Source organism: Symphalangus syndactylus, chromosome 17 (genome assembly GCF_028878055.3).
Source record: "Symphalangus syndactylus isolate Jambi chromosome 17, NHGRI_mSymSyn1-v2.1_pri, whole genome shotgun sequence".
Classification (NCBI taxonomy): Eukaryota; Metazoa; Chordata; class Mammalia; order Primates; family Hylobatidae; genus Symphalangus; species Symphalangus syndactylus.
The window spans coordinates 37,139,540-37,149,750 of record NC_072439.2 but is presented as its reverse complement, the minus strand read 5'-3'; the positions used below and the strand labels follow the sequence as shown (position 1 = coordinate 37,149,750).

The window sequence follows — 10,211 nt, the reverse complement described above, 5'->3', positions numbered from 1 at the left end:
GAAAGACAGGACTAGAGAAGGCAGGGTCTCCCTGGTGACTAGGAAGCCTTTTGTGCAGGAGACTGAGAAGGCACATGGTGGGATGGGGTGCTGCTCTAAGGAGCAGGACGCTTACCTAGTGTGAGCCTTGGCCTCCAGGTCTGGGGCTGATCCCAAAGATTCTCCTGAGGAAGCCCAGAAGAGCCACGGGGAAATGCAGGCTCTGCCAGCAATTGGGCCTTGGAGTGCTGCCCTGCTAGTGGGGGGGAAAGGCTGTTTGCCTCCCTCCCCCCATGCCCAGAGCCGCCAGAGCACATTCCTTTTGTGAGGAGGCCACAGACGTTCAGCTGCCCCAGGTTCCAGTTTCGGGTGGCCCAGCCAACTTTCATGCCAGCCGTCCTCAGTCCTTCCTGGTGCTGGGTCTGCCAGGCTCATGGTCAGCCAGGCCCTGGGGCCCTGGAGAGGTCCTCTGCATCTTGAATTCTGTGGGGGTGGTGGTTGTGGGGGGAGGTGTGCATGTGCATGCGAGGAGGGTCCTAGAGTCTAGATCCCCGGTAACAGGTCTGTGCCTAGGACCTTAGCAGAGGGATGGATCTGTATCTGGATCCATGGGAGTGGGGAAGGACATCTGTGTTAAGTCAGTGCTTGATGGGGGCCTCTATGTCAGAGTCCCCGACACACAGGTCTGTGTGTCTGTGAGTGTGGCAGGTGTGCTGTGGCAGGGCCTATGCATGGGGAAATGTGTCCCTGATGGGCAGCAGCACATATGATGGGTACTGTGGAGCCACAGGGAGGTCTCTGTGTCTGGGACCCCAGGGGGTGATGGTGGTGGTGTGGGTGGGGGAGCTATCTGGGGTGTGTTGGCTTCTGAGAGGAAGTCTGTATATTTGACCCTATGGTCAGGGAACTTTCAAATGCTGAGGTGGGGGCTGGGGTGGAGAGTGGAAAAAGTGGACCAGCAGCCACAGTGATGAGGTTCCCACCCAAGGTGTCAGGAGATCCAGGCCCTCTCCCTCCCGACTAAGAAGACGAAGTGGGCAAGAGGAAGGAGGGACTCTCAGGGCACAATGCATATGACCAGGAGCTTTACTGGAAATGCTGAGACAAGCACAGGGGAGAGGGAGGGAGCCAGGCAGCCAGGCAGGAGAGGTGGCCTATCCTGCACGTGTATTAGAAGGCAGTGGTTAGAAGGCACAGCAAGTCCACACCAAGGGGCTCCAGGCCCATCTGTCCTTCAGAAGCCACAGGCATCCAGGCCTCCGGACTCGGTCTTTGCCTAGGGCTGCGAGGACAGTCCTTTAGACTCGGGGGTTGGGAGAGCTCCGGGCTAGGAGCCCTGTGCTCTCGGAAGCAGTGAAGGGACTAGTGGGCGGGGATGCGAGACAGGAAGGCGCGGCGTGGCGGCCGGTAGGGAGGTTGGGCCCCGAAGCCCTCCTTCCCCACGTCTGGGGACCGTGGGAGCTCCGGGCTGCCTCAGGGGGCTGGGGCTGCTGCTGGTGAGGCGGCGTCGGTACAAAGTGGGGCGCTTAGGCGAAGCGCAAGGAGCGGCCGCTGCCGCAGCTCTGGCCGCAGGGCGCACACAGGCCGGTGCTCACCGCCACGTTCCCGCTGCAGGGGGCACTGCAGACGCTGCCCGTCACCGGCCGGGAGCCCGACACGCACAGGTCCCCGCATACGACCCCGCCGCGGGAGCTGCTGACACCTGCCAGAGGGGGAGCACAGGGCTCAGTCTCCCGGCGGCCAGAGGCCCCTTCTGCTCAGAGCTTCTCCCCTCTGTTTCTATCCGCTCCCCTCAAACCCTCACATGGGCACTCCTTCCTGCAGTCTTAGCCTCAAGCGTCCTTGATACACTGTTAGCCCAGGTGCTCTCTATAGGCAGACATTGCCATGCTTCGCCTCACAACAGAGACATGTGCTGAGAAATACAGCATCAAATGATTTTGTCATTGTGCGAACATCATGGAGTGCACATACACAAACCTAGATGTTATAGCCTACTACACACCTGGGCTCTATGGCAAGGGTGGCCAGTCTTTTTTATTTTATTTTTATTTTTGAGATGGAGTCTCTCTCTATCACCCAGACTGGAGTGCAGTGGCGCAATCTCGGCTCACTGCAACCTCTGCCTCCCGGGTTTAAGTAATTCTCCTGCCTCAGCCTCCCTAGTAGCTGGGATTACAGGTGCCCATCACCACGCCCGGCTCATTTTTTTATTTTTAGTAGAGACGGGGTTTCACCATGTTGGCCAGGCTGGTCTCAAGCTCCTGACCTCAAGTGATCCACCTGCCTTGGCCTCCCAAAGTGCTAGGATTACAGGTGTAAGCCACCACACCCAGGCCCCAAGGGTGTCCAATCTTTTGACTTCCCTGGGCCACATTGGAAGAAGAAGAATTGTCTTGGGTCACACATAAAATACACTAACACTAATGGTAGCTGATGAGCTTTAAAAAATCACACACACAAAAATCTTGTAAGTGTTAAGAATGTTTACAAATTTGTGCTGGGCCACATTCAAAGCCGTCCTGGGCTGTATGCAGCCTTCTGGCCACAGGTTTAACAAGTTTACTCTATAGCACAGCCTATTGCTTCTAAGCTACAAATCTGTACAGCATGTGACTGTACTGAAGACTAAAGGCAACTGTAACACCATGGTAGGTATTTGTGTATCTGAACATAGCTAAACCTAGGAAAGTAGAGTAAAAATATGGTATAATCTAATGGGACTACTGTCCTATATTCCATCCATCCTTGACCTAAAAGTCCTTATGTGGTACATGACTGTAGCTAATTAAGTTACTATAAGCACTCACTGCCCCACTCCGTCTTTCCTTTTAGAGTCTGCAAACTATGGCCACATGCAGGTTTCCTGTTTGTCAATCAAGTTTTCTTGGAACCCAGTCATACCGCTTCCTTCAAGTATTGCCTTTGGCTGTGGCTGCTTTACATGACAACGAAGTGGAGCACTTGAGGCAGAGACTACATGGCCCACGAGCCTAAAGTTTTTACTATCTGAAGCTTTAAGAAAAAGTTTGCCTGCCCAGAACCCCAAGCTCTTATTTCAGGACCCACAAAATGGATTACTTACAGACATTTACAGCACCAACGCCCTCACACAACCTTATAGGGAAAGCAAAGAGACAGAAATTAGTTGTGGGGAGCAAAGCTGGTGAAATCTGTTTAACCTGCAAATTCTCTCCTCCAATTAGCGTTGATGCACATTCCAAGTAAATAATATGCAGACATGCTCCTGGGTGTTGAAGCACTGCAGCACTGCCTGGGGGAAACTGAGGGGACACCCTCCCCACAGCTGTGGTCCTCACCTCTGCTCCTCGCCCTCCAGCAGGCGCCTGTAGGTGGCAATCTCAATGTCCAGGCCCAGCTTGGAGTTCATCACCTCCTGGTACTCCCTGATCAGGCAGGCCATGTCCTGCTTGGCCTTCTGCAGGGCGCCCTCCAGCTCGGCCAGCTTGCAGCGGGCATCACTGAGGGCCGCCTCACCCTGCTGCTCAGACTGGGCCACCGCGGCCTCCAGCTTGGAGTTCTGGGAGGGAAGGGAGGGTTATTAAGGATCTCTGTTCTGGCTTCAGGGTCAGAGGCCAGGTAACCATTGACCACTGACTAGCAGAAGAAAAAGAAGCCTTATCTATTTGTTAGGCCAGGGGTTGCAAATTAGTGCTCCCAGGCATGTTTGCACAGTGTCTTCAATTTTGGAAATTTAACACAATAATTGAAGTTCATGGCTTCTTTCAAAAGATCAGAGGATCTGGCCACACCGGACCCACATTTCTGCATGGCCTGCCTCAGTTGGATCTGCCTAGCCCCGCCCTTTGTGCTTTCCAGTTTACCATAGTCCCTATCATACCCAAGTGCCTTGGGAACAGCTTGCTTGCTTCACTCATTTACTAACCCCGTTGATGTCTGAATGTGCGATCACTGATCTAGAACAACAGGCCAGAGAGGTTAAATGCCTTTCCCAAGTCTCATGGCAAACTAGTGGCAGAGCTAGTTTGAGAGCCCAGGTTTCTTGCCCCTTAGACTGGTGCTATTTCCTCTGCCCCACTCTGCCCTTGGAAGCACCTCATTCCCTCCATATTGCCCCAATGCCTCCATTCAGTGACAATGGAGAAAGTTTTCCATGGAGGAGGCTGTCCATCCTCATGCTGGGTGTTTGCCCTTGTCCCCACACATTGGCAAGGGGTCTAGCCCAAATCCCTGCTGAGGGCTAACCTCACTCTCTTCCTACACTGAGGGGTGGGCCGGGCTCCCATACCTGGCACTTGGCATTCTCCACCTCGGCCGTCAGCCTCTGGATCATGCGGTTCAGCTCGTTGATCTCCTCCTTGGTGCGGCGCAGGGTCTCCCCATGCCTGATCACCGTGGCCTTCATCTCCTCACACTGGTGAAGTAGAGTTGCTTATGAGGCTCAGGGTGGGACCTCCCATCCATTCAGGACACCATGGATGATTGTGCAGGTTGTGCAGTGCTCATCCTGTGCAACCACACGTGGCAGTCCTGCCCTGCTACCCCAACCTCAGAGAGGCAGCCCTTATCTTCCCATCTGTAGGGACCAGAATCCCCAGAAAAGGAAGCCTATTTAATAGATACCTTGCATCCCTCCAACGGCCATGTCTAGCAGGCAGGTGTCCTGTGCCACTCACCTTGCTGCGGTACCAGGACTCGGCCTCAGCCCGGCTACGGGTGGCAATGTCATCGTACTGAGCCTTGATCTCAGCAACGATGCAGTGCATGTTCAGGTCCCGGCTGTTGTCCATCTTGACGACCACTGAGGTGTCTGAGATGTGCGACTGGAGAACGCGGATCTCCTGCAGGAGAGGGGGAGTGGCAAGAGCTTCTTAGACCACAGCCCTACTCTTGGTAGCCCACCCTCATCATCATCCCCTGTCCCCTTTCCCTGCTTCTTTAATGTCTGAAGCCCCACCCTCCCAGTTACAGTCTTCCACCTCAACCCTGGGACCCCCTTGGGACTCCTCAAGCCCAGCGTCCTGAGCCTAGAGGACTTGGAGGTAGAGAGTCCATGTCTGAGGCCCAGTGCCTGATTTTAATCAGGACCTTCCAGCTTGAACCTTTGGGTCTAGGACCAGAGTTTACCACCTTGTGGCAATTGTCACTTTAGTAACCAGGAACACCAGCTTGCCTGGGGAATGGCAGTGGGAGGTCAAGCCACACTTCTTCACTTGCTCACGGTGAACCTGCCTGGGGTTTTTCCCCTTGTCCCACCATGGGGTCAGAAGCTGAATGGTGACAAGTATTTTCCAATGTCTAACTCATATCCTCCTTGCTGCCCCGCTGCTTTGTGACCCCGCACCTCCTCATACAACCGCCTCAGGAAGTTGATCTCCTGGGTCAGGGCCTCCACATTGGCCTCTAGGTCTGATTTGCGCAGGTAGGCACAGTCCACATCCTAAAGGGGAGAAGACGGCACAGGAATTGCACTGGGAGACAATTCAGAACCCTTGTTTTTTTCCTACCAGGGAGGGGCACCCCATCAGGCTGAGCAGCTTCCCTGGAAACCCTCTGTACGTGCTCATCCCAGTGCCTGGTATCATGCTGTGGTGAAGCCCCTTATGCAGTTAGTAGTGGTGTCAAGAGCAGGTTTGGGTAAGGGAGGGGGACACTGAGGTTTGCAGGTACTTCCTCTGGTACCCATTGGGATGATTCCTCTAGAATCCATGTCATGCACTATCACCAAAACTTAAGATCTAGTGTACAGTGGGCAAATTCTAATGATGCCCCACCCCTCTCCGCTCTGGAATCTGATGGAAGGTAATCTAGATCTGTGGTCAGAAGAGGGCTCAGGGCTCAACTCTGTCCCTTCCAAGTCAGTGTGACTCTGAGCAGTTCCCTTAACCTCTGCACCTCATTTTCTCACAAGAACCCCTGCTTTCCTCATATGGAGGTGTCTGGAAGGGCCTAATGAGAGTCCAGGCACTTGTACAGAGTCAAGTCTAAGAGGCAAGGAATGACGGTCACTGCCCCTGCCTGTGGTTCTGAGCTGTTGCTGGCCTGAGGATGCAGCCATTGTCTACAATTCACATGCTCTTTCACTCGCAGATATTTACAGGGTGCCTACTCTGTGCCAGGCGCAGGGCCGAAGGAGGTGAAAATCTGGTGGCTATATGGGAGCAACCTCAGGTGGGGGAGATATTGCCCTGCCTGAAGCAGGCAGTGTATTCTGCTGCCAGAGGCACCCAGGGAGCACTGGAGCACTGGAGAAAGGAATAGAAAGAAGCCGGGCCATGTGATTCTAAGGGAGTCCTTCCACCTCTCCGAACTACAGAGAGCCTGATTTTAGTCAAGGCCTCCCAGCTCAAACCTTTGGGTCTAGGACCCTTCTGTCTCTGGCCTCCGTTCTGAGTTAGGGGACAAGGATTCTGGGTCACTCACCTTCTTCAAAGCCACAAACTCATTCTCAGCAGTGGCCCTTAGTGCCACCTCTTCTTCATACCTGGGGAGGAAAAAAAATGGGAATGAAGGCACAGGCAAACACATTCCAGGAACTGGATCTTTTGGAGGTGGTCACAAGAATCAAAAAGGTGTTGGACTAAAGGGAACTTGTCCATCCCTTTCTTCTGAGCATTCAAACCAACCCATGTTTCTCAAAGCTCTTTCTATTTCAGGGATTCTCATTCCTGATGTGGGTCAGGGTGGGGGCCCTGCACATTTTCAAAGACCTCCTCTCTGTTTCTGGGCTGTAACTCCCTTGGGGCAGGAACCCTGCCCAGTTCTGGTACCTCTCCTTTCTCCTCCTTCTTACTTCTTTACTCCTTTCCCACTCAGAGCCCAACATAGCACCTACAACATTGAGTAGATGCTCAATAAAATATTTGACGAATTAATGAAATAAACACATAATGATGAAGTAGGCTGGAGCAGTTCAGAATCTCCAACGTTTAAACTCTCAGTCTAGAAAAGAAATTCCCCCCACCCCACAGGATTATTGTACTATTTTCTTCCTGTTGGGAAGTTCCTCTTATGGTCTAACCCAAATCTATCATACTTTGACTTAATCCCATTTAGTTTCTCCAAACCCTCCTTCCACTGCACTCACTTCTTCTTGTAACCCTCCAGCACCTCCTGCACGTGGTTGAGCTCTGAGGCCAGCCTCCCACTGTCGGCCTCCACGCACTCGGCCTCCCGTCGCAGAGTTGTAATGTAGCCCTCAAACAGGGGCTCCAGATTGCTCTCACAGCACTCACGGTTCTGGAAGAACTGCAGCTTTGTCTCCAGCAGCTTGTTCTGCTGCTCCAGGAAGCGCACCTGGTGTGGAAGTGGGAGAAAAGTTGGTTGGAGGAGCCAACATCCCCAGCCCTCCTTGGGGAACAGCCAGAGTCAAGATAGAACTGGCAGTAAGATGTGCAGAGGCAAGGGGTAGACCACATGGCCCCTGCTGGTCTCTCCTAGCCTGAGGAGGCAGCTGGAGAATCCTTGTTTCATAATTGCTTATTCAGGGCTAAGTGAGGGTCTGTCCAGGTGGGCCTGGATGGGATGAGTGAGAAACTGAGAGGCCTGTGGGCTGTGCTGGGTTACCGTCAGGCTAGCAGGGGACAGATGGGGGTAGGGGGTAGTGACAATTAGGGAAGACTTCCTGGAGGAAAGGAATGTAGAGCAGTGTTGGGAGGGATAGAGTAGGGAGAATGCCTTTCACTATAAGCTCCCTCAGGGCAGGGCCTATGGCTTATTTATTGATGTCCTCATAGCCAGCCCTTGGCTTGGTGAACATTTGATTGAACAGATGGTCAAGGTGGGAAGGGCTTCCTAGCTGGGGAGGTCAAAGAGGCTAGGCTCTTACCAAGCGGGGTGCCTGGGGCCTGAGGAGGCATCGGGAAGTGTGGGGCGTGGTCCTAGGTGGCCTAAACTCTTATGTTGGACACTGTGTCATATGTCTCTGGGGGCCAGACATATGTAATGTGAATGGGGAGAGGTTTTGGAAAACAGGGAGGGTGAGGACCCTAGGGAAGTGAGGCTTGTACGCTTTTCCTGGATTTCACTGAAACTGGAGGAACACAGGGCAACGATACATTGTGCTGGCCAGAAAGGATGTCAGCAAACAAACTAGGGCCCTTGGCTTCCAGTTTTACACTTCTCGTACATTTGAGCTGGAGCTGAGATGTCTCCTTGCCTTTAAACCCTGGGGTCCTTTTCATCCAACTCCATGAGTGCAGCTGGGAATTCCCAGGTTGGAACTTGCAGACATGGGGAGTGGGGACTGCTGATACTACATGGGATAATTTCAGGTGGTCTTGGCTATGGGGTCTCACGGCTGCCTTGGGCCCCATCTTCCCTTTCAGAGTTATGGCCAGCTCACACGCTGCACCACACACAGCCCTGGTGAGGAAGCCACTGGGGTGGAGAAGGGAAGCCTCTGCCCAGTGCCACACAGTGTGTCAGTAGAGGAACTGAGCTTGGAGGCCAGGTGGCCTGCTCCTGGGCCAGTGTCCATTCCACGAGCCGCTCCTTGGTCACCTCTCCAGGGTGCAGTGCCTGTTGAGGTGAACCAGCCCCTTCTAGAGGGAGTGGGGCAGCTGGGATCCCGAGCTGTGGACCTTCTAGCCCAGGGGCTGGAGAGTTGGAGAGGGGCTGGGCTTGGAACCCTGTTCTGGCACCCGCTCTCTGTGGGCCCTTGGGCCAGCCCCTCACACTCTCTCTGCTTCCTTTCTCTTCTGTGTACACCCAAGGCTGACTTCAGGATTTTACCATCCCATATATTATTTTACTCCTAATTTATCTATAAGTGGATTCAATTAACATTCACACGTATGGGGTTAAAAGAGTAACTTCATATTACCACCAGAGATGCAAAACCATCATTACTTGGCATACATAAAGGGAAATACCAGAACATTAAATTCTAGTAGAAACAGTTGTCCTAGACAGTTCTGAAGCCGGGGCTTGCTCTCTTTATTAGAAGCAGGAGGGAAGCAAGTATTAGAGAGATGCTAAAAACATTAGCATCCAGTGATATTTTCCCCCACCTAATCTTAAGGATTGAAACAGACATTAAAGAAGATGTATTTTCTTACGACGTGTTTCAATGTTATTTAATACGATGGGCCGGCACCGCCTAAAATTATATAAAATATCAGCCATCCTCATTCCCCATTTCTAGAGAGACCGCTCTGGGAATTTCCATCTCCTTCCAGGACCTCCAGGTTCAGGAAAGGTGTGATCCAGGACACTCACCTTGTCAATGAAGGCAGCGAACCTGCTGTTGAGGGACTTGATCTGCTCCTTCTCCTCCTGCTTCACGCACTGCGCGTTGGGGTCAATCTCCAGGTTGAGGGGCGTGAGGAGGCTCTCGTTGACTGACACGGTGGTGATGCATGGGGGGCTGGGTCCGCACACGCCGCCGGAGCGGTAGCCGAAGCTGCGTCCGCAGGAGCCAGCCCGGAAGCCCCCGCATACGCTGTGGCTGCCGAAGCCCCCGGTGAGGCCGCGGTAGCAGGAGACGCCGCGGTAGGGGGCGGCGGTGATGCAGCAGCGGCCGGGCCGGGGCCCGCAGGCCGAGATGCAGCTGAAGGCGCGGACCCCGCAGGGGGCGCTGAGGCGGGAGGAGAGGCAGGACATGGTGCGGTGGCTGCAGGGGCGGGCAGCTGGACCCCAAGCCGGCGCTGCGCCTTATATGGCGGCCCGCGGGCCCGGGGAGGGAGCTCGCGGCCAAGGCGTTTACGAGCTTGGAGGGCTCGGCCCTCGCGCCTCGCGGAGCCGGGAATAAAAGCGAGCCAGGTCGCCCGGCCGCTTCCATAAAACGGCGTTCGCCTCCCGCCCGAGCTTTATGGGGCCAGGAAGCGCCTGGTCAGCTCCGCTGCCCGTGCGCTGCGGTCAGTGCGAATGGAACCCCTCCACCTGTCCGCCCCTTCCCGGGACTCGGAGCGTTGCCTTGTTGGATCCGGCCCCCACTTCGGTCCCAGTCCCATAGCCCTGGTCCCCTGCCGCGGGGTTATCTAGCATCCCTGCACGGTGTATGGGGCGAGTGTGTGCGTGTGTCGAGAGTGTGGGGCCTCTGAAGTCGGTGCCGCAGGTTCATGTCATGACCTTGGGCAGCTGAATAACCTTTCTGAGCCTCAGTTTTCTCACAGGCAAAATAGCGATAATAATAGTAAGCACTGAGAGCTGTTGCCAGGATGTAATGAGATAATGACCAGAAAGCATTCAGGGCCCTACCCATCAGTTAATAAGAACTCTGTAAATGTTTGTTTATTTATTCATTATTT

General features: G+C 54.0%; 1 protein-coding gene across 1 annotated transcript; it reads right to left on the bottom strand.

Moving 5' to 3' along the window:
• Positions 1-1,093: 1,093 nt before the first annotated feature.
• Positions 1,094-9,564, bottom strand: LOC129465486 (keratin, type II cuticular Hb1-like). Its single transcript, XM_055247599.2, has 9 exons — positions 9,181-9,564; positions 7,049-7,257; positions 6,385-6,445; positions 5,306-5,401; positions 4,638-4,802; positions 4,250-4,375; positions 3,300-3,520; positions 3,065-3,096; positions 1,094-1,681 (listed from the first exon to the last, which is right to left on the bottom strand). Exons 1-9 carry the CDS (start codon positions 9,562-9,564, stop codon positions 1,506-1,508), a joined length of 1,470 nt encoding a protein of 489 aa, XP_055103574.2. The 3' UTR covers positions 1,094-1,505.
• Between the last annotated feature and the right edge of the window lie 647 nt (positions 9,565-10,211).

Bases quoted from the DNA above. Each gene is read 5' to 3' on its own strand.
- LOC129465486 (XM_055247599.2), bottom strand. From the start codon at position 9,564: ATGTCCTGCCTCTCCTCCCGCCTCAGCGCCCCCTGCGGGGTCCGCGCC. The intron at 4,376-4,637 runs GTGAGTGGCACA...CTACTTCACCAG, and splicing joins AGTCCTGGTACCGCAGCAAG to TGTGAGGAGATGAAGGCCAC. The intron at 3,097-3,299 runs GTGAGGACCACA...TTTCCCTATAAG, and splicing joins CTGGAGGGCGAGGAGCAGAG to GTTGTGTGAGGGCGTTGGTG.